This window comes from Salvelinus namaycush, chromosome 12, assembly GCF_016432855.1.
Source record: "Salvelinus namaycush isolate Seneca chromosome 12, SaNama_1.0, whole genome shotgun sequence".
Classification (NCBI taxonomy): Eukaryota; Metazoa; Chordata; class Actinopteri; order Salmoniformes; family Salmonidae; genus Salvelinus; species Salvelinus namaycush.
The window spans coordinates 12,524,962-12,549,912 of NC_052318.1; the positions used below are offsets into that span (position 1 = coordinate 12,524,962).

A 24,951-nucleotide genomic window follows, 5' to 3' on the forward strand; every position below is an offset into this window, starting at 1 on the left:
TCACCTCCACTTTAGCCCATGGTCCTTTTCCTTCCATGATCTCCTCCCAAGACCATAAATCCTGCTTCGTGCGCTGTCCGTTCCTCCCGTTACACCGCTGCTTGGTTCTGGTTATTTGGTGGGTGGTTCTGTAACGGTATTCCTCCTCCTCTTCAACCGAAGAGGAGGAGTAGTGATTGAACCAAGGCGCAGCGTTTTGGAATGACATGATTTAATAAAGACAAGACGAAAAAACACGAACTTCACTATAACTAACAAAACAACAAACGGAGTAGACAGACCTGGACGACGAACTTACATAAACACGAAGAACGCACGAACAGGGAAAATAGACTACACAAAATGACGATGTACAAAAACAAACCGAACAGTCCCGTATGGTGCGACAAACACTGACACAGGAGACAACCACCCACAACGAACACTGTGAAACAACCTACCTAAATATGACTCTCAATTAGAGGAAACGCCAAACACCTGCCTCTAATTGAGAGCCATACCAGGCAACCCTTAAACCAACATAGAAACAGAAAACATAGAATGCCCACCCAAACTCACGTCCTGACCAACTAACACATACAACAAACTAACAGAAATAGGTCAGGAACGTGACAGTTAGTCCCTAATCTATGGAATTCACATGACTGGGCAGGGGTGCAGCCATGGGTGGGCATAGGCCCACCAACTTGGCAGCCAGGCCCACCCACTGGGGAGCCAGGCCTAGCCAATCACAATGATTTTCCCCCCCACAAAAGTGCTTTATTACAGACAGAAATACCCCCCCTTCAGACGATCCCGCAGGTGAAGAAGCCGGATGTGGATGTCCTGGGCTGGCGTGGTTATACGTGGTCTGCGGTTGTGAGGCTGGCTGGACGTACTGCCAAAATTCTCTAAAATGACGTTGGAGGCAGCTTATGGTAGAGACATGAACATTCCAATCTCTGGCAACAGATCTGGTGGACATTCCTGCAGTCAGCATGCCAATTGCACGCTCACTCAAAACTTGAGACATCTGTGGCATTGTATTGTGATTGTATTGTGTGACGAAACTGCACATTTGAAAGTGGCCTTTTATTGTCCCCAGCACAAGGTTGACCTGTGTAATGATCATGCTGTTTAATCAGCTACTTGATATGCAACACCTGTCAGGTGGATGGATTATTAGGATGATGATGATGATAGATTGGATTTATGTCGTGCTTCACAAACTGAATCAATTATGTCACTCTTAAATAAATAAAGAATACATATTTTCCAAGTGCTCAAAGCACTTTACATTGTAATGGTGGAACACATTTTCTCCTCATAAATGAATCTCTCTATCCAATACATATTTATTGCGGATGCAGCAGGGATGTGTCCGTGCCCCCTCCAGTGTATTCCACAGAGGTTCCACTTCTCATGTGACTTTAGTGGTTCTAATGGGTCAATGCATTATTCATTGCCAATTCTCCAATGTTTCTTCTCCCCCCCAAGCCTATGACATGCCTTAAACGATAAGTTAAATATCACATAAATGTATTCATAAAAGCACCGTTTAAATGTCCCGGCACTACAAAAACAACTTATCCTCAAGCATTTCACCCCCAAACCTATTGTGTTGGTCGCTGTATCACTGTAGGCTAGCCTACAGCCTAGCTATGTGGAAACAAGACCAGGCCTTGCCTTCCCTGCCTGCCCAAAGGGATCAAACATGGTGGATATGGAGGTGCTGGCTAGTCTCTCTCAGGGGCTGGCTGGTTGTCTGTTCTTCTAGGGGATTTATCGTTCTCTCTCCCCAGTCCACACCCCCAGCCGTCCCTGGCTACGCTAATAAAACGTGAACAGACAGTGTAGCTTGAAGAAATGTACATCCCCAAGCCGCGTCAGGATGCACACTCTCTGATCAGGCTTATTGGGGCAGAACGAGAGGGGAGTGCCTGCTCCCTCCCTTCAGGCCCTGGAGAATGAGGGATGGTGAAAGAGGGGGTGCAGGGATAAGGGAGTTGCCGCTGTGTGTGAGTGTGTGTGGTCTGTTCTGACCTATGTTGAGTGGGACTAGAGGGTCTTCAGATACCCTTTCAAGGCCAATAACTTGAATTTCCCTAGATACAGTTAGCATTCCTGTGCATGCCACACAAAATAAACACCTTTGTTTTGAATAAGAGTACGGCCCCCATTGAAGAAATTATTTCACAGTACTCTGTTCCAATGTTGTTGTTGAATTCTTCAAGTGTATTATAATCTTACCACTGTGCATGCAGTACCACAAATGGAGTTGTAGTAAGTATTTCGGCAATAACATCCCAATAGTCTCAATGTACAATATATCATCTTTACAGACTATCCATATTGATATTTATAAGCTGGGTGGTTTGAGCCCTGAATGCTGATTGGCTGAAAGCTGTATATCAGACCATATACCATGGTATGACAAAACAAATATTTGTACTGCTCTAATTACGTTGTTAACCAGTTTATAATAGCAATAAGGAACCTCTGGGCTTTGAGGTATATGGCCAATATACCACGGCTAATGGGTGTATCCTCAGCCGTGGTATATTGGTCAAATACCACACTGCCTCGGGCCTTATTGCGTAATTATAGAACAGCGATAAATGTACAGTAATTCATTAGTATATTGACAGCCTTGAGTTAAATCGGCTTTTGGGTTTCAGTGGCAGACTTCCTGCGCTACTACGATACATTTACATTTTGATGTAATACATTTGATTCATGCAATGCTTCTCCAGTAGCTCAAAGCATCACCTTCACCTGAGTGCTACAGTCCCAGTCCATTCATTTGTTAATACGCTTACCTTGCAGTAATCCAGTTCAGCGATTGATCGTGATCAAGTGTGTCTGTCTAGGTACTGGAGTTATTAGAATAATATACACATACAGTTATGGAGAAGGAGGGTTTACTGGGCTAACTTTGATAAATGACATACTAATCTGATGATGATATTGTCCTCCCTCAGGTCTTTGCCTGGAGGTAGCTCTTCTCTGAACGTAGACATGCCTGGCATGTACTCTAGGCTACTCTCACTCTAGACGCTTGTAATAATGATTTGTACTCTGTACTTTTCCAGAACTCAATCTCTCTCTCTCTCTCTTTCCTTGTTTACTCAATTTGATTCAAAGGGCTTTATTGGCATGGGAAACATATGTTTACATTGCCAAAGCAAGTGAAATAGATTATTAAAAAAAGTGAAGAAAACAATAAAAAATTAACAGTAAATGTTATAGTTTCAAAGGAATAGAGACCTTTCAAATGTTATAATTATTAGTGTTGTAATGATGTGCAAATAATTTAAGTACAAAAGGGAAAATAAAAACATAAATATGGGTTGAATTTACAATGGTGTTTGTTCTTCACTTGTTGCCCTTTTCTTGTGGCAACAGGTCACAAATCTCGCTGCTGTGATGGCTCACTGGTATTTCACCTAATAGATATGGGAGTTTATAAAAATTGGATTTGTTTTCAAATTCTTTGTGGGTCTGTGTAATCTGAGAGAAATATGTGTCTCTAATATGGTCATACATTTGGCAGGAGGTTAGGAAGTGCAGCTCAGTTTCCACCTCATTTTGTGGGCAGTGTGCACATAGCCTGTCTTCTCTTAAGAGCCAGGTCTTCCTACGGCAGGCTATGCTCACTGAGTCTGTACATAGTTAAAGCTTTCCTTAATTTTGCGTCAGTCAAAGTGGTCAGGTATTCTGCCACTACTCTCTGTTTAGGGCCAAATAACATTCCCGTTTGTTCTTTTTTTTGTTAATTACTTGACACATTGGAAAGAATTATCTTTTTGTTTCCTCATGATTTGGTTGGGTCTAATTGTGTTGCTGTCCTCCAGTTCCAACTTGCTTAGGGGATTCTTCTGTCGGTTAATCTCTTTGTAGGTGATGGCTTTGTTATGGAAGTTTTGGGAATCACTTCCTTTTAGGTGGTTGTAGAATTGAATGGCTCAATTCTGGATTTTGATAATTAGTGGGTATCGTCCTAATTCTGCTCTGCATGCATTATTTGGTGTTTTACGTTGTACACAGAGGATCTTTGCAGAATTCTGTGTCCATGTCTCAATTTGGTGTTTGTCCCATTTTGTGAATTATTGGTTGGTGAGTGGACCCCAGACCTCACAAACATAAAGGGCAATGGGTTGTATAACTGATTCATGTATTTTTAACCAGATCCTAATTGGGATGTCAAATTGTATGTTATTTTTGATGGTGTAGAAGGCCCTTGCCTTGTCCTTCTTGCCTTGTCCTTCTTGCCTTGTCCTTCTTGCCTTACTCTTTTTATCTCCCCTCTCTCTCTCTCTCTCTCTCTCTCTCTCTCGCTCTCGCTCTCGCTCTCTCTCTCTCTCTCTCTCAATTCAAAGGGCTTTATTGGCATTGGAAACATATGTTTACATTGCCAAAGCAAGTGAAATAGATACACAATCAAAAATGAACAGTAAACATTACATTCACGTTTCAAAGGAATAGAGACATTTCAAATGTCATATTATGGCTGTGTACTCTCTCTCCCTTTGTTGTAAATTCACCACTGTGTATCTCTTCAAATGCTATATTCTGTTGGTCAGACTGTGCTGTGTTCTGATGTGTTCAGTGGAGGAGACAGTATGTTCAAGACTAGTTGTCTTATCTCACAAGCCCAGGTTCACCTTTCTTGTGAGCAGAGCAGCAGAGTTCTAGCCTCGCAAGCTGCCTGATCCCAAAAGCTTCCATGAATGTTTGCTGCACGGATATCATGATAGCGCAGCGGTAATCATTCTGGTATTTACGAGGCTGGCAGAGTTCACCTCAAATCCACTTCAATTAGTTTTATGGTTAGGGCTGAGTGCAGGTCAAATGTGATGTTTCAAGTTGACCATTTTCTATTGTAACATAGGGATCCTCAACGTGTACTTGAATCAGTTTCGATGGGCAGTTGCGATAGGAAAGAAGGCTCAACATCCATTTCAGGATATCACTGTTTCTACTTGAGGAGGCATGAAGTTTACCCCCAAACTGGATGTTCTTTCTAAATGCCACTCCTCCTCAAAATGTGACCTCATATGGAACGGAGAGTGAAATGAAAGAAGTAGCCAGAACTGGTGATTCACGACAAGCTTCTCTCTGAAAAACGTGTGCTTTGGATCCAACACAAGGGGAAAGGGTTAAGCATCTCTGGCCCTGTAGCCTGTCTCGAAAAGGGATCAGGCCAGTTCCCAAAGACGTCCCTTTTCGAGTCCTGCTGCTGCAGTGCTGTTGCTCTCTATGCACTTTATCACTTTCCCCCCTCTTCTCAGTATTGTTTTGAAGCTCTTCCATAGACCTGACTGGCTTCAAAATCTTATAAAATGGCAGTGTCCACGTGCCAGGCCCCTTGTGCAAACTTGTTACCTCAGTCACACTTCCCAAAAAGCTTAATTTAGCTTAGAAGGCACCACTGAGTGAGGAGCACTTTCTGGCACTCCATTTGTTATTGTAACAGTTTTAGAGACTCCACTGCAGTGAAGCGTTAAAGCGTTTACATGTGTCTCAGACCGGTGGGATAGACATGTTTGAGGTGATGCAGGAATGGTGTTCAACCCCTCTACATGTGGGGCTGGCACAAAATTAACTTCCTTGAGTGTATCCCTCCGAGAACTCTGGTGCTGTTTTCTTTCCTTTACCTTGTTCACTTGTGTCAGGTCAGTAAAATCAAAGAGGATGGGAAGTGTTCTGTCTTAGTAATAAGCATCTTTGGTGACATTGCTCATAGGAAAAACGTATAAGTGGATTCAGGAGGGAGGCAATGGGATGTGACAATCACAGAACTTTAATGTTACATACAGTGGCTCAAGTGGCTCATCAGTGATGATGTTTTGCTTGCCATTTAAAACCTTCTTTAGGCTGCCATTGCTGCACTGCCAAAGCTATAGCGTTTATAATTTACCCATTTTCTTTAGGATTTCATGTAATAAATTGAGAGGATCATTCAATTATTTCAAGATAACCATAGGGTCTACTTGAGTTTTGCTAAATGCTTGTCCATTTCTGAGTAGTCTCTTGATATATGATGTGAGCTTGGCCTTGTAGACAAAAAGTAGACAATAAATGTAGTATTGATAAAGATTATTTAATTTAAGGAATTAATTTTATAACATGATCAAAATGAACTCTGAATAAATTAAAACCTACTTGCGGCAGGACTTAACTCTCTGTTAAAGCTAACAGCTAATTGTTAAAGGCTAGCAATCGATTTCACTACACTTGAATCTGTCACACCCTGACCTTAGAGAGCCTTTTTATTTCTCTATTTGGTTAGGTCAGGGTGTGATTTGGGTGGGCATCCTAGTTTTTCTTTTTCTTTGTTGGCCGGGTATGGTTCCCAATCAGAGGCAGCTGTCTATCGTTGTCTCTGATGGGGGATCATACTTAGGCAGCCTTTTTTCCACCTTTAGTTTGTGGGATCTTGTTTTTGGTTAGTTGCTGTGTTAGCGCTACAAAACTTTACGTGTCGTTTATTCTTTCTTGTTTTTGGTGTTCATTTAATAAATTGATGATGTACGTCTACCACGCTGCACCTTGGTCCAATCCATCTTTCGATGAGCGTGACAGAATCTTTGTGTTTCCCATTGATCTGCCTTGTAAGCTAACAAGCGCATTGTTCCCCGCAAGCTTCCAACGTACCCATTAGGCCTCTTTTTATCCATTCTGAATGAGTCTGCATTTAAGTATCTAAATATCAGCTAAATCCCTTTCTTACCCAAAGCTAGCTGCACTAGCTGCTTAGCCACCACCCAGTGAGACTGATGTCTGTCCTCAACCAGACAGTATATCCTCTGGCCTGCCTCCTAATCTCCCCAGGGCACATCAGAGGAGAACCAGTTTAATAACTCCTCCTGTTCCGAGACAGTGTAGTAGTGAATCACATGTCTCTATTTGGCAGGGGTTCAATATGACTGGGTTGATGTCAGATTTGTTTTATTGAATGATGTTCATTTACTTTAACAAGTGTGCTATTTGGTTGAATTAAATAATGACCATTTCAACTATTAAGAAGTGTTTCTTAAATCCAAGGTGGTAGCAGTGGAAAGGTGTATCAGTGTTTTTTGTAAATGTTATATATTAGGGATTTTGTCCATGATTAGACTGAGCTATGTTTTTTTCTGTGTCAAAAGAGATTTCCAAGTACGAGCTCTGCAGCCTAGGTACTAACACAGGATTCTCCAAATCCTGCCCCCTCCTGCCTTCTCTGAAAGATACCCACTCCCACTCATCCCCCTCCTCTTTTCCTCTCCAATCTCCCCTCTCATCCCCCCTTCTCCCACATTCAGGAAATGGGAGGCCTGCCAGAAGCGCTCTCTGTTTCCGGGAATCTGTCCCACAATGCCGCAATGTAGTAAGCTGGCTTTGACGTGAGCGCCATTGTTCAAAGTGCAGGCCCCATTGTCTGAGGGAAGGAACAGCAACAAAAACAAAAACCACCCGCGGAAGGAGGTGGAGAGGTGGAGATAGAGAGAGGGGCCTGTGCTATTTATATTAAGAACCCAGCCACCTCCTATCTCTCAGACTTAGGCATCTGGGTAGGGATCTGCATGTTTGATATGCCAACCAGTGGAACAACTTGGACCAAGAAAGTGCCTGAGGACATGAGGCTTATGTTGGCATTGCCACACCACCGCCCTTTTGATTATGAAATGAATTCAAGTGGGTCTGGTGTTCCATCATTTCTGGTCCCTCTGAGTAACGGTGGTGGTTGTGATCCTGTGATGTGTAAGCAGATGATGAAAGATGTACCTATGATAGTGCAGTCTACTGGTTAGCAGCATGTCATGAGACAGACGGCAAGGTGGGTTTGGAGGTGGGGGGTTAGAAGCTGGCTGTCTCTGACTGATGATGTCACTCAGTACACAGAAACATGCAAATGACAAGGAATTTTATTTTGTATTTATTTATTTTACCTTTGTTTAAGCAGGTAGGCAAGTTGAGAACAAGTTCTCATTTACAACTGCGACCTGGCCAAGATAAAGCAAAGCAGTTCGACACATACAACAACACAGAGTTACACATGGAGTAAAACAAACATACAGTCAATAATACAGTAGAAAAATAAGTCTATATACAATGTGAGCAAATGAGGTGAGATAAGGGAGGTAAAGGCAATAAAAAGGCCACGGTGGTGAAGTAAATACAATATAGCAAGTAAAAACACTGGAATTGTAGATTTGCAGTAGGTGAATGTGCAAAGTAGAAATACTGGGGTGCAAGGGAGCAAAATAAATAAATATATACAGTAGGGGATGAGGTAATTGTTTGGGCTATTTATAGATGGCCTATGTACAGGTGCAGTGATCTGTGAGCTGCTCTGACAGCTGGTGAGGGAGATAAGTGTTTCCAGTTTGAGATTTTTGTAGTTCGTTCCAGTCATTGGCAGCAGAGAACTGGAAGGAGAGGCGGCCAAAGGAGGAATTGGCCCTGGGGGTGACCAGTGAAATACACCTGCTGGAGCGCGTGCTACGGGTGGGTGCTGCTATGGTGACCAGCGAGCTAAGGCGGGACTTTACCTAGCAGGGTCTTGTAGATGACCTGGCCAGATAAAGCAAAGAAGGAAGACCAGAGCATGTTTTCATTAAGCGCCTCAGAGTAGGAGTGCTGATCTACGATCAGTTTTGTCTTTTAGATCATAATGAATAAGGTTACCCCGGAACTGTTGATTTATATACTTATCTTTTAATAAAATATATGTTTCTAGTGTAATTTTCTTGACGTAGCATGCAATGACAATACAAACATGGTAGCAAATGGAGAATATAAGGTTGAACATGGGGCTGGTTTCAGATACCCAGATTAAGGATATTCCTGGACCAAAAAGCACTTTCAATAGATTCTCTCTTCAACATGTTTTAGTCCAGGTACAGGCCTGTGAAACCAGAGTATTTTTGCTAGAACAATAAACTTGTTGCTTGAATTAACACTTCTGGAGTATAATGAATACTCAGGGAGAAAAAGGTGTAGATTCACACGCAGAGCGGGAGGTGTTTATCGCAGAAGGCAGGAATCGTGGTCACAGGCTGGCAATGGTCGTACACAGGTAGGCAAACAGGCAGGTGAATCAAAACTAGGACTGAAGGCTATAACTGGTTCTCACAAACGAGCTAGGAAAAGGCTTAGTAGAGTCGAAACGAACAATACCTCACAAAGACACAAACAGAATGAACTGAACGAAATAAGGAGCTGATGAGACCAGGTGAGTAACTAACACAGGTGAAATCAATGAACAAAAATGAAAGACAGGGCTACGTTCAAGAACACAATGAAACAGAACACAGATTGACTATGAAAATAAATACAGAACCTTACATAGAGCTACAATACATTTTACCCCACAGGGGTCCAATTTCATACAGTTTGTGAAATTTAACCTGTGTTGAAAAAATTATTCTGAATGTCAAAGTGGAATTAGGTTTTTAGAAATGTTTAAAAATGAACAAAAAAATGTCAACTAAAATGTATTGAATCAATAAGTATTCAACCCCTTTGTTATGGCAAGCCTAAATAAGTTCAGGAGTAAAAATGTGCTTAACAAGTCACATAATAAGTTGCATGGACTCACTCTGTGTACAGTAATAGTGTTTAACATGATTTTTGAATGACTACCTCGTCTCTGTTCCCCGCACATACAATTATCTGTAAGGTCCCTCAGTCGAGCAGTGAATTTCAAACACAGATTCAACCACAAAGGCCAGGGAGGTTTTCCAATGCCTTGCAAATAAGTTATCAATTACACTTTGGATGGTGCACTGTGTCAATACACCTACAGTAGTCACTACAAAGATACAGGCGTCCGTCCTAACTCAGTTGCCAGAGAGGAAGGAAACCGCTCAGGGATTTCACCATGAGGCCAATGGTAACTTTAAAACAGTTACAGGGTTTAATGGGTGTGATAGGAAAAAGGATGGGTCAACAACATTGTAGTTACTCCACAATACTAACCTAAATGACAGAGTGAAAAAAAAAAGTTTTTCCAAAACATGCATCGTGTTTGCAATAAGGCACTAAAGTAAAATGTACTTTATTTAATGAATGCAAAGCATTATGTTTGGGGAAAATCCAACACAACCCATCACTGAGTACCAGTCTTCATATTTTAAGCATGGTGGCGGCTGAATCATGTTATGGGTATGCTTGTCATCGGCGAGGACTAGGGAGTTCTTTTTAGGATAAAAAGAAACGGAATAGAACTAAGCACAGGCAAAATCCTAGAGGAAAACCTGCTTTCCAACCAACACTATGAGACAAATTCACCTTTCAGCAGGACAATAACCTAGAACACAAGGCCAAATCTACACTGGAGTTGCTTACCAAGATGACATTGAATGTTCTTGAGTGGCCTAGTTACAGTTTTGACTTAAATCAGCTTGAAAATCTATGGAAAGAAAATGGCTTTCTAGCAATGATCAACAACCAACTTGACAGAGCTTGAAGAATTTTTGAAAGAATAATGTGCAAATATTGTAAATTCCAGGTGTATGAAGCTCTTAAAGACGTACCCAGAAATACTCACAGCTGTAATCACTGCCGAAGGTGATTCTAACATGTATTGACTCAGGGGTGTGAATACTAATGTAAATTAGATATTTCTGTATTTCTTTTTCAATACATTTGCTAAAATGTATAAAAACATGTTTTCACATTGTCATTATGGGGTATTGTGTACAGATGGGTAAGAAATGTTTTATATTTAATCCATTTGGAGTTCAGGCTGTAACACAACAAAATGTGGAATAATTTAAGGGGTATGAAGGCACTGTACACTTAGAACAGGGTTTTACCAATGACAAATAGTATAATAGTATTCTAATCCTTTCTCGTCTTTGTTTTCACAGGTTTTCCAAAAAAGCAACCAGGTCAGAGTTTTTTCCTTGCTTCGCAAATCTTTGTCCACATTGTCAATCACAACAGACTACAATCATGACCTCCAGACAAACATCACCATATAACTAGAATGTATTACCAAAAAATAAATGATATGCCCCTAAGAGTTGGGTCACCTGGTATGCGTCCTAAATGGAACCCTATTCACTATTTAGTGTACTATTTTTGACCTGGCCCTGGTTAAAAGTAGTGTATTAAATAAGGAATAGGGTTCCATTTCAGATGCTGCCCTGTATTTGAGTTGATTTAGCTGGATATTATGAGGCTTTTGGACCCCATACCATGCCTGACACCCTGATAAGCATGTTAAGATGACACCTCATGTATCTAGAATCTGATGGTGCAGTCTTCCTCCTAAGCCGTAGGGATTTGGCTCTCTATTTCGTCTGGTAAAGGGTCTAAGTCCCAGGTGTCTAAGATACAGTATGTCTGAGAGAGTATTGTAACAGATAATATTACGTGAAAGTATAATATAATGGGGTCGTTCCACGAATAGAGTGACATTTTAAGTATACATTTTTCACCAATATTGAAATTTAAAGCCTGGTTGAAAACCTGCACAGAAGTGCGAAATCTGGTGTCCTGTGTATGTGTGTGTTTCTCACCATGCCATCTGTGTTTGTGTGTTCCCAGGACCCCTAGCATTCTCAGCAAGGACCATCCCCCAGACAAGAATCCCAAGAGTGACAAAAACACAGTCCCACCTGCGCATGAGTTTGACCCTACAGGTAAGTGTGCACGCACAAGCATACACACATACACAAACAAACAGAAAACAGGACTTGCGCACACTTGCAACATACACTCATTGAACAAATTGTGCAAGCACAAAATATAATACACACCTCAATCCATTTCAATGTCTAATCTAATTTTCCACTTGGTTGGTGCAGTGTATTACTGTCGGTCAGTTACTGGTGATAACTGTAATAATCATTTGACACAATATTAGCTACTGACCAAATAAACTAAATTATATGGAAATAGTAATTAACAGCTCCTTATGGAGTGGAAAGAGTTTCTGTTAGTGGCGAATCCTAACTTCATAGCGACCATTAATGCACATTGGGGTTGTTTCAAAATTAAAAGAAACTCTTTCACTGTTTACTGTATTGTCTGATATAAGCTCAAGCCAATCACTGTTATTAGACCCTTTCAGACTGTAAACGTGTCATTGATCCTGTTGTGGGTAGCACTCCGCTTCACTCACTCACACACATTAGATAATTGAATGTAAATTATGCAGTGTGTCGATGTGATAAGTGCTGCGGTGACATGCTGTAGCCTAGGTGGGAGCTACTAGAAACCAAACGGAAGAAAACAAACCGAAGCAGGGCGGGACTACCTGGACGTGTCCAATAGGAAACATTTGTTTTTGTTTTCCGTTGCAAAACGTTTTGCTACGCTGTGCACTAATGTATACGACCCTGGGAACGGAAAATGTTTTGCAACAAAAACAATAGTTTCTTATTGGCCAAGTTCACGTAGTCCCTCCCTCTTTTTTTTATTTGATACCTAATGAATAAGACCCTGTTATTAAAGGTCCACTCTGGAGACGAGGGGTTAATGTTTGGTCTGGGGTGGGGGGGTCAAATGGGAGCACCATGGCTCCCCAGCTGACAGCCAGATTAACAGCCAACACCAGGCTGATGCTTATCTTCTGTTAGGCTGGGGAAACAGGAGCGGCAGCAGGATGAAACACAAACACACACATGTACATACACACATTCAAACACACACAGTCACAATAATACTTGCACACTCGCACACACGTCATGGCTGCTGGAGTCTGAGGATGAAACACGCACACACACACACTCACACACACACACACACTGGTTAATAGTGCGCTTTGAGCCCTAGTCATGTGATGAGGTAGTCTACTCTTCAGACAGGCACAGCACCACAATCCCTCCCATTTTAGCCACATACTATTGGGTGCTAGCGGTCTAGTCTGTGTTTTTTATGAATGTGCAATGAGCATACACAGATACAGGCACCCTTCCCAACTCAGTTGCCGGAGAGGAAGAAACCGCTCAGGGATTTCACCATGAGGCCAATGGTGACTTTAAAACAGTTACAGAGCTTAACTTCTCTGGGATATGTGGGACGTTACCCACTTGGCCAAAAGCCAGTAAAAATGCAGAGCGCCAAATTCAAATAAATTACTATAAAAATCTAACCTTCATGAAATCACACATGAAAGACACCAAATTAAAGCTACACTTGTTGTGAATCCAGCCAACATGTCTGATTTCAAAAAGGATTTACGGCGAAAGCACACCTTGCGATTATGTTAGGTCAGTACATAGCCACAGAAAAACACAGCCATTTTTCCAGCCAAAGAGTGGAGTAACAAAAAGCAGAAATAGAGATAAAATTAATCACTAACCTTTGATGATCTTCATCAGATGACACTCATAGGACTTCATGTTACACAATACATGTATGTTTTGTTCAGTAAAGTTCATATTTATATCCAAAAATCTGAGTTTAGGCGGGACGCTACTGTCTCACTTGGCCAAAAGCCAGAGAAAATGCAGAGCGCCAAATTCAAATAAATTACTATAAAAATCAAACTTTCATTAAATCACACATGAAAGATACCAAATTAAAGCTACACTGGTTGTGAATCCAGCCAACATGTCAGAATTCAAATAGGCTTTTCGGCGAAAGCAAACAATGCTATTATCTGAGTTAGCACCATAGTAAACAAAGAGAGAGAAGCATATTTCAACCCTGCAGGCACGACACAAAACGCAGAAAGAAAAATATAATTCATGCCTTACCTTTGACGAGCTTCTGTTGTTGGCACTCCAATATGTCCCATAAACATCACAAATGGTCCTTTTGTTCGATTAATTCCGTCGATATATATCCAAAATGTAAATTTATTTGGCGCGTTTGATCCAGAAAAACACCGGTTCCAACTTGTGAAACGTGACTACAAAATATCTCAAAAGTTACCTGTAAACTTTGCCAAAACATTTCAAACTACTTTTTTAATATAACTTTAGTTATTTTTTTACGTAAATAATCGATAAAATTGAAAACGGGATGATCTGTGTTCAATACAGGATTAAAACAAACTGTAGCTAGCCTTCTGGTCATGCGCCTCTGACAAACAGGACACTTCGAGTGACCCTCAATCAAGATGGCCGTACTTCTTCATTACACAAAGGAAAAACCCTCAACCAATTTCTAAAGACTGTTGACATCCAGTGGAAGCGGTAGGAACTGCAAGAGTGACCTCAATTTCTTTTTATCTGAATGGTTTGTCCTCGGGGTTTCGCCTGCTAAATAAGTTCTGTTATACACACAGACATGATTCAAACAGTTTTAGAAACTTCAGAGTGTTTTCTATCCAAATCCACTAATAATATGCATATCTTATCTTCTGGGGATGAGTAGCTTGCAGTTGAATTTGGATATGCTTTTCATCCAAACGTGAAAATGCTGCCCCCTATCCTAGAGAAGTTAATGGCTGTGATAGTAGAAAACTGAGGATGGATCATCAACATTGTAGTTACTCCACAATACTAATTTAATTGACAGAGTGAAAAGAAGGAAGCCTTTACAGAATGCAAATATTTCAAAACCTGTGTTAATTTTATATAATGCCTCTTACCAGATGTTGGGCATTATTAGTGGATTAGTGGACTGCGTTGTGCATGGTTAATTTGTAACAAAAAATACATTTTTGTAGACCAACTTGAAAGCCAGATCAGTGACTATTGCAAAAAGCAGGTTAAACTATTTTGATAAAAAATTAAATTATGAGTGGGTCTTATGGTTGTGGAAGACTTATATTTAGCTTAGGTATAATTTTACAAGCTTTGAATTCATTATATTATTCCTTACTGTTTGAAATGCCGTCTATTGACGTTTAATTGCGCAACAATGGTTATTTAACCTTTTTTAGTTTTTTATCAATATATTTATCGTGAATTGGCCATAAGTTTGAAAAAATGTAGTTATGATTTTTAGGCCATATCGCCCAGCCCTAGTTGTAGACCTGATAAACAACAATGACGAGTCAGCCTATAGAGAGGAGGTACAGTGCATTTGGAAAGTATTCAGACCCCTTGACTTTTTCCACATTTTGTTACGTTACAGCCTTATTATAAAATTGATTATTCTCATCAATCTACACAAAATACTTCATAATGACAAAGCGGAAACTGGTTTTTAGATATTTTTGCAAATGTATACATTTTTTAAAACAGATACCTTATTTACATACGTTTTATGACCCTTTGCTATGAGACTCAAAATTGAGCTCAGGTGCATCCTGTTTCCATTGATCATCCTTGAGATGTTTCTACAACTTGATTGGAGTCCACCTGTGGTAAATTCAATTGATTGGACATGATTTGGAAAGGCACACACCTGTCTATGTAAGGTCCCACAGTTGACAGTGCATGTCAGAGCAAAAACCAAGCCATGAGGTTGATGACAGGATTTGTCGAGGCACAAACCTGGGGAAGGGTACCAAAAAATGTCTGCAGCATTGAAGGTCCCCAAAAACATAGTGGCCTCCCTCTTTCTTAAATGGAAGAAGTTTGGAACCACCAAAACTCTTCTTAAAGCTGGCTGCCCGGCCAAAGTTAGCAATCGGGTGAGAAGGGCCTTGGTCAGGGAGGTGACCAAGAATCTGATGGTCACTCTGACAGAGCTCCAGAGTTCCTTTGTGAAGATGGGAGAACCTTCCAGAAGGACAACCATCTCTGCAGCCCTCCACCAATCAAGCCTTTATGGTAGAGTGGCCAGACGGAAGCCACTCCTCAGTAACAGGCACATGACAGCCCGCTTGGAGTTTGCCATAAGGCACCTAATGGACTCTCAGACCATGATAACAGGATCCTCTGGTCTGATGAAACCAAGATTGAACTCTTTGGCCTGAATGCCAAGCATCATGTCTGGAGGAAACCTGGCACCATTCCTACGGTAAAGCATGGTGGTGGCAGCATCATGTTGTGGGGATGTTTTTCAGCAGCAGTGACTGGGAGACTAGTCAGGATCGAGGGAAAGATGAACGGAGCAAAGTACAGAGAGATCCTTGATGAAAACCTGCTCCAGAGCGGTCAGGACCTCAGACTGGGACAAAGGTTCACCTTCCAACAGGACAATGCCCCTAAGCACACAGTCAAGACAACGCAGGAGTGGCTTCAAGACACGTCTCTGAATGTCCTTGAGTGGCCCAGCCAGAGCCCGGACTTGAACCCGATCGAACATCTCTGGAGAGACCTGAAAATAGCTGTGCAGCGACGCTCCTCATCCAACCTGACAGAGCTTGAGAGGATCTGCAGAGAAGAATGGGATAAACTCCCCAAATACAGGTGTGCCAAGCTTGTAGCGTCATACCTAAGAAGACTCGAGGCTGTAATTGCTGCCAAAGGTGCTTCAACAAAGTACTGAGAAAGGGGTCGGAACACTTATGTAAATGTGATAGTTTTTTTTCTACAAATCTATTTTTGCTTTGTCATTATGGGGTATTGTGTGTACATTAATGAGGGGAAAAAACGATTGAATCCATTTTAGAAATAAGGTTGTAACGTAACAAAATGTGGAAAAAGTGAAGGGGTGTGAATACTTTCCGAATGCACTGTGTATATATATACAGCAATGTTCTAACTTCTATTGGAAAGCCTTCCCAGAAGAGGGGAGGCTGTTATAGCAGCAAATAGGAGACCAACTACATATTAATGCCCATGATTTTGTAATAGAAATATTTGACGAGCAAGTGTCCACATACGTTCGGTCATGTAGTGATATCTCACTGTTTCTTAACCTATCATTCAATAGCTCAACCTGTGCTGGTCCATGATATGTTGCTGACCGGTCTCTGAGACTTTAATCTGGGAGTTCTACAGTGTTAGTTTTAATGTAAACTGTCCCGCTAGGAGGAAAGAACATGGCTTGCTGGTCGCTGGTACAAAAAAGGTTAAGAAACATTTATCTTTATGCCTTCATTTTCTTTGTCTGAGAGCCATTTTAGGCTTGGCTTTTCTCAGAATCCTTCTTCTTTTGAATTCTGAATTCTGCTTGTTAATTCTGAATTCTCTTAACTAGAGGTCGACCGATTAATCAGAATGTCCGATTAATCGGGGCCGATTTCAAGTTTTCATAACAATCGGAAATCGGTATTTTTTTTTTTTTTTTACACCTTTATTTAACTAGGCAAGTCAGTTAAGAACACATTCTTATTTTCAATGACGGCCTAGGAACGGTGGGTTAACTGCCTTGTTCAGGGGCAGAACAACAGATTTTTACCTTGTCAGCTCAGGGATTCAATCTTGCAACCTTACGGTTAACTAGTTCAACGCTCTAACCACCTGCCTCACGAGGAGCCCGCCTGTTACGCGAATGCAGTAAGAAGCCAAGGTAAGTTGCTAGCTAGCATTAAACTTATCTTATAAAAAACAATCAATCGATCAATCATAATCACTAGTTATAACTACACATGGTTGATATTACTAGTTTATCTAGCGTGTCCTGCGTTGCATACAATCGGTGCGGTGCGCATTTGCGAAAAAGGACTGTCGTTGCTCCAACGTGTACCTAACCATAAACATCAATGCCTTTCTTAAAATCAATACACAGAAGTATATATTTTTAAACCTGCATATTTAGCTAAAAGAAATCCAGGTTAGCAGGCACTATTAACAAGGTGAAATTGTGTCACTTCTCTTGCGTTCATTGCACGCAGAGTCAGGGTATATGCAACAGTTTGGGCCGCCTGGCTCATTGCGAACTAATTTGCCAGAATTTTACGTAATTATGATATAACATTGAAGGTTGTGCAATGTAACAGGAATATTTAGACTGATGGATGCCACCCATTAGATAAAATACGGAACGCTTCCGTATTTCACTGAAAGAATAAATGTTTTGTTTTCGAGATGATACTTTCCTGATTCGACCATATTAATGGCCTAAGGCTCATATTTCTGTGTGTTATTATGTTATAATTAAGTCTATGATTTGATAGAGCAGTCTGACTGAGCGAAGGTGGGCATCAGCAGGCTCGTAAGCGTTCATTCAAACAGCACTTTCGTGCGTTTTGCCAGCAGTTCTGCTGTTTATGAATTCAAGCCTATCAACTCCCGAGATTAGGCTGGTGTAACCAATGTGAAATGGCTAGGTAGTTAGCGGGGTGCGCGCTAATAGCGTTTCAAACGTCACTCGCTCTGAGACTTGTAGTTGTTCCCCTTGCTCTGCATGGGTAACGCTGCTTCGAGGGTGGCTGTGGCGAGGAGAGGGAATGGAAGCTATACTGTTACACAATAATCGGTATCGGCGTTGAAAAATCATAATCGGTCGACCTCTATTCTTAACCTCAGTTACCTTTATTTCAGTTTAGTTGTTTTCAAGGAAGCGTTATCTACATGTCCATACATAAATACATACAGTACCAGTCAAAAGTTAGGACACACCTATTCATTCAAGGGTTTTTCTTTTTTGACTATTTTCTACATTGTAGAATACTAGTGAAGACATCAAAACTAGGAAATAACACATATGGAATCATGTAGTAACCAAAAAAGTGTTAAACAAATCTAAATATATTTAGATTCTTCAAAGTAGCCACCCTTTGCCTTGATGACAGCTTTGCACACTCCTGGCATTCTCTCAACCTGCTTCACCTGGAATGCTTTTCCGACAATTTTGAAGGAGTTCCACATGCTGAGCACTTGTTGGCTGCTTTTCCTTCACTCTGAGGTCCAACTCATCCCAAACCATCTCAATTGGGTTGAGGTCAGGTGATTGTGGAGGCCAGGTCATCTGATGCAGCACCATCACTCCCCTTCTTGGTCAAATAGACCTTACACAGCCTGGAGGTGTGTTTTGGGTCATTGTCCTGTTGAAAAACAAATGATAGTCCCATTAAGCGCAAACCAAATTGGATGGCGTGTCGCTGCAGAATGCTGTGGTAGCCATGCTGGTTAAGTGTGCCTTGAAATCTAAATAAATCACAGACAGTGTCACCAGCAAAGCACACACCATCACACCTCCTCCTCCATGCTTCACGTTGGGAACCACACATGCTGAGATCATCCGTTCACATACTCTGCGTTTCACAAAGACATTGCGGTTGGAACCAAAAATTTTAGACTCAAGGACAGATTTCCACCGGTTTAATGTCCATTGCTCGTGTTTCTTGGCCCAAGCAAGTGTCTTCTTATTATTGGGGTCCTTTAGTAGTGGTTTCTTTGCAGCAATTCGACCATGAAGGCCTGATTCACACAGTGTCCTCTTAACAGTTGGTGTTGAGATGTGTCTGTTACTTGAACTCTGTGAAGCATTTATTTGGGCTGCAATTTCTGAGACTGATAACTCTAATGAACTTATCCTCTGCAGCAGAGGTAACTCTGGGTCTTCCTTTCCTGTGACAGTCCTGATGAGAGCCAGTTTCATCATAGCGCTTGATGGTTTTTGCTACTGCACTTGAAGAAACTTTCTTCAAGTTCTTGACATTTTCTTGATTGACTGACCTTCATGTCCTAAAGCAATGATGGACTGTCGTTTCTCTTCACTTATTTGAGCTGTTCTTGCCATAATATGGACTTGGTCTTTGACCAAATAGGGCTATCTTCTGTATATCACCCCTACCTTGTCACAACACAACTGATTGGCTCAAATGCATTAAGAAGGAAATGAAATTCCACAAATTAACTTTTAACAAGGCACACCTGTTAACCTCTTTGGGCTCAAGGGGCAGTATTGAGTAGCCAGATAAAAGGTGCCCATTTCAAAAAGGCCTCGTACTCAATTCTTGCTCGTACAATATGCATATTATTATTACTATTGGATAGAAAACACTCTCTAGTTTCTAAAACCGTTTGAATTATTTCTCTGAGTGAAACAGAACTCATTCTGCAGCACTTTTCCTGTCAGGGAGTGAGATTTCAGAAATCCAGGTCCCTGTTCTGAGATCAGTTTATAAGTCCCCATGCAAGCTATGAGGGTACATGCACTGCATACGCCTTCCTCTAGATGTCAGTAAGCGGTGAGACTTTGAATGGAATCGATTGCGCAATCTGGGACCTTATATTAGACCGTGGAACAGGAAGTACCGTTCTTTTCAACAGTGCGCTTGACGCATGAAGACATCAGAATGGCGTCCTGCAAACGCTTTCGTTTTAGTATTTCTATATCTCCGGTCATGTTTTTATTCGTTATAGGTGTTAAAGACATCATAAGGTAGTTAATTTAAACCGACTTATAGCAGTTTATAGCAGTTTATTGCGATTTTCTGGGATTTCTTTGCCACGCGCTTTCACGAGTTGGACACCACTCCAGTTGGCGGCTAACGTTTAGCGGCTAATTCGACCGGACAAGAGGACATCTTTCAACCCAAAGACGATTGTTTTGAAGAAAGGACACCTTGCCCAAGATTCTGATGGAAGCTCAGCTAATAGTAAGCAGTCTTTATGCTGATAATTCATTGTTCTGTTGAAAAATGTCAAATGCATGAAACGCCATTGCTTGCAGTGTAGCATTGTGTTATCGCAGCCTGTATTGCGCAGTAAGGTTAATTTTAAAAATGTAATTCGGCGATTGCATTAAGAACTAATTTGTCTTTCTTTTTTTTTTTTTCTTCTTTTTTTTTTTTTTTTTTTAATTTTATCCCATTTTCTCCCCAATTTTCGTGGTATCCAATCGCTAGTAATTACTACCTTGTCTCATCGCTACAACTCCCGTACGGGCTCGGGAGAGACGAAGGTCGAAAGCCATGCGTCCTCCGAAGCACAACCCAACCAGCCGTACTGCTTCTTAACACAGCGCGCCTCCAACCCGGAAGCCAGCCGCACCAATGTGTCGGAGGAAACACCGTGTACCTGGCCCCCTTGGTTGGCGCGCACTGCGCCCGGCCCGCCACAGGAGTCGCTGGAGCGCGATGAGACAAGGATATCCCTACCGGCCAAACCCTCCCTAACCCGGACGACGCTATGCCAATTGTGCGTCGCCCCACGGACCTCCCGGTCGCGGCCGGCTGCGACAGAGCCTGGGCGCGAACCCAGAGACTCTGGTGGCGCAGTTAGCACTGCGATGCAGTGCCCTAGACCACTGCGCCACCCGGGAGGCTCTAATTTGTCTTTCAATTGCTGTCCAACCTGTATTTTTTTAGTCAAGTTTATGAATAGTTTTCGATAAGAGTAGGTGGCTTTCCAAGATGGCGCCGGACAGATTGCTTGACGTTATGGACACTATTCTCATTGTATAAGCACAATTTGTGCCGCTAAATATGCACATTTTCGAACAAACTCTATATGCATTGTGTAATATGATGTTACAGGACTGTCATCTGAAGAATTCTGAGAAGGTTAGTGAAACAATTAATATATTTTGGTGGTTTATACGTTATAGCTATTTTTGCCTTGAATCAATGCTGTTGTTATGTTTGCTATTGTGCTAAGCTAATATAACGCTATATTGTGTTTTCGCTGTAAAACACTTGGTAAATCGGAAATATTGTCTGGAATCACAAGATGCCTGTCTTTCAATTGCTGTACACTATGTATTTTTCAGAAATGTTTTATGATGAGTATTTTGTTATTTGGCGTTGGTGTCTGTAATTTTTCTGTCTGCTTTCGGTGCAATTTCTGACTGTAGCTGCAATGTAAACTATGATTTATACCTGAAATATGCACATTTTTCTAACAAAACATATGCTATACAATAAATATGTTATCAGACTGTCATCTGATGAGGTTGTTTCTTGGTTAGTGGCTATTTATATCTTTATTTGGTCGAATTTGTGATAGCTACTGATGTAGTAAAAAACGGATGGAGTAAAAATAGTGGTGTCTTTTGCTAACGTGGTTAGCTAATAGATTTACATATTGTGTCTTCCCTGTAAAACATTTTAAAAATCGGACATGTTGGCTTGATTCACAAGATGTGTACCTTTCATCTGGTGTCTTGGACTTGTTAATGTGTGAAAGTTAAATATTTAAAAAATATATATTTTGAATTTCGCGCCCTGCACTTTGAGCTGGCTGTTGTCATAAGTGTACCGGTGTCGGGCTTGCACGCCAAACAGGTTAACTGAAATGCATTCCAGGTGATTACCTCATGAAGCTGGTTGAGAGAATGCCAAGAGTGTGCAAAGCTGTCATGAAGGCAAAGGGTGACTACTTTGAAGAATCTCAAATATAAAATAACACTTTTTTGGTTACTACATGATTCCATATGTGTTATTTCATAGTTTTGATGTCTTCACTATTATTCTACTATGTAGAAAATAGTAAAAGTAAAGAAAAACGCTTCAATGAGTAGGTGTGTCCAAACTTTTGACTGGTACTGTACATACATTCAATAAAACAATTACTAATTGCAACAAAATTCAGAATGAATGCTCACACACTGTAAGGTAAGGTGTATAGTCACACTGGTACAGAAGACTCACTCTTTTTTTCTGACATGTTTTTTTCTCCTCCCAATGTTTTAGATTTTCTTGTCTTTTGCTCTGTTTTCTCCTCTGTGTGTCCTGGTTGTGTTTTTACGTTACCATGTGAACTGTGTCGTGCTATACTAGACGTGCCTGTGCAGCGGTCTGGCTGTGTAGTAGCCGAGGGAAGCCCCTCCGAACCCTGTGGTAAGATGGTCTTAATGGCTGTGTCTCAATAGTCTCTAAGTGTCCTCTTTTTCTTGCCTCCTTTCCTTCATTTGATCTGAGGGAACAGGACAGTGGACAGGTGAAAACCCGATTCACCAGCACTAGGCTTTTTTCACCATAATAGCACCTATCCCGTCTGTTAAGTTCAGCCCTAACAAAGGGAGGCAAGTGGAAGTTGCCGTTTTAGACTTTTGAGATGCACCCCGTTAGTGTGTGGGGGCTGTTTTGTGTTGCGACGTCCCCAGTTCTTCTGCCATGTGACCCCCTGTTGTTCACTAACGTACTAACACGAGTCCTACACCCCTTCGTACTCCTTTTATTAAATTTTTATTGAACTCACCATTGCCTCTCATTGCCCTGGCAGTGAACTTTCCCGCAGTGTTGAGAAACATTGTCTGGATGTTTTAGTGTTACCTGGCCAGAGCAGCGAGAAGGAAGATGTTTGGGTTCATGACGGAATGCTACCAGGAGAGGTTGAGGGGAGAAAGTTGGAGAAAACGTACCTGTTTAACTATTTAGGCCTGAAAAAAATTCTGTCAGAAATGTTTAAGTGGCAGTTCAGCCAAATGACCTATTTATTTACATTTTCAAGGTTGGAGAGACTGAAATCCATGCTTTGGTGTTGTGAAGCTAGCTACTGCCACCAACTGTTAATGTTATAATTTTCTAACCAAAAAACAATGTAAATCAATGTCCTCAAGTTAGCATGCTTTCAATTTCATGCCCAGATCATCTTTTAAAGGGATTGTGTAGCCCAATAACTTTGAAGTGACTTTGAAGTGATTTGGGCATGACATTGAATTTACTTTGTTTTTTGGCTATAAAATTGCTAATACAGCAGGATTTTTTCTGGATTAAAATGTGGCTTAGGTAAGGGGTTTGGCTGGGGTGTGGCAGTGGGCCTGGGCCAATAGCGAGGTCATCGACCCCTTTTTTTGGAGGCCCTCCTCTTGCTCGCAGAGACAAAATGTTGCTGTTTTAAAGCGAATTTCCTGCAATTCTACAGATTTTGCTATGGCTTATGCCGTGCTCTTATGCTATCTGAGTGACTTAACAAAGTCAATGGGGGCCCCATGTCATGACAAAAATACTCCTGAATGCATCATTTTCTACAATTGTAGATTCTCCCTAACTGTTTTGCTTTTATTTTGGTGATTGTAAAAAAAAAAAAAAAAATCTTATTTAAAAATATATAGGTCCAATATGTTTTCTACATACGTTATATTAAGTTTACACTGAAAATGTTTTTCCATCCCAAAAGTTATTTCCCCCAAAAAGGCGGCCCGAAAAAAACACCTTCCGTGACTTTTCTATGTTGAGAAAAACGCTGTACAATATCAGTTAGCGTCAGTGGCTAGTTTAACAAAACCAAAGCAATGACTGCAGTTTCCTTGTTCATAGACTGCTTTCAAGGTAAGGAAACAAATATGTGAATAAAAAATGTGGCTGAAATGTCCATTTAAAGTGCTTCAAAGTGAGACAGCACCACATTTTCTCACACGTTTGCAATAATTTGAGTAATACGTTGATGATTACATCTGTTGCTGGGTTGCAACATTAGCCATTATTTGACATTGCACAATTTCTTACTGTACCTCCTGCAACCTAGCCTCGTATGAACCCTCCTGATCTCGAGAGCTTACATTCTGTTTCGCTTCACAGATAACGAATCAGAATGTAAGCTTGCGAGATCAGGATGGTTCGTACAAGAGGTTACTTGCAACCTGGACTACTGGTTTAATCTGCTTTTTCGTTTGGCTTTGTTTACAGTATGCACTCGCTGTTTATAATGATGATATGGGTTTGGATGAACTATTGTGTTAGTGAAACTCACCTGCAAGTTTACTGGTGTGGTGAGTCAATTTCAATCTACGAATGTGAATCCGTGTGTCTCTCTCTATTTGAAAGTTAAACAACTCACAATCTGTGTTCAAACAAACATGACAGAGGGTGCTGCTGCCACTTGTGTCCTGATATCAATGTTCCACAAACAACATGTCTTTATGTGAGCATCAAACTGGGTTCCTAGAGGGTCATGTGTTATGCCATTATTTATAACAGCCTATCAAAGCATCATACGGATATTAAAGGGATAGTTTAGCAAAACTATTTCGATATTTGTTTCCTTATCTTGAAAGCAGTCTATGGACAAGGAGTGATTGCAATCCACACTATACTTTTGTTTGTCTCTTTTTGTGGATAGACTGCCTTCAAGTTCAGGGAACAAATATCTAATATGCAATTTTGCAGAACTATCCCTTTAACAAAATGCATCCATGTATTAAAGGCTTTTGAAGAAGAGAGTGAAGTACTTTCACAACTGGGGCATAGTATTAAGTATTTGAAACCAGGTAATACCCTGAGGTATCAATCATTCATTGCTGCCACTCAATAGAAGCTTCAAACGCCTCAGGTTTCATCATCATCATTTTATAACAACGACT

At 41.0% G+C, this 24,951-nt stretch overlaps 1 protein-coding gene across 3 annotated transcripts in view; it reads left to right on the top strand.

Annotated features, from left to right (window-relative positions):
- Positions 1-24,951, top strand: part of arhgef12b (Rho guanine nucleotide exchange factor (GEF) 12b) — a 154,811-nt gene that overhangs the window by 46,161 nt on the left and 83,699 nt on the right. For 2 of the 3 annotated variants that reach the window (XM_039005184.1, XM_039005185.1), the window contains exons 2-3: positions 10,836-10,856; positions 11,518-11,612. In XM_039005184.1, the coding sequence (XP_038861112.1) occupies positions 10,836-10,856; positions 11,518-11,612 (116 nt within the window). Of the gene's footprint in view, positions 1-10,835; positions 10,857-11,517; positions 11,613-24,183; positions 24,361-24,951 lie in introns of those variants that run through there. The other variant, XM_039005186.1, reaches the window with a different exon arrangement.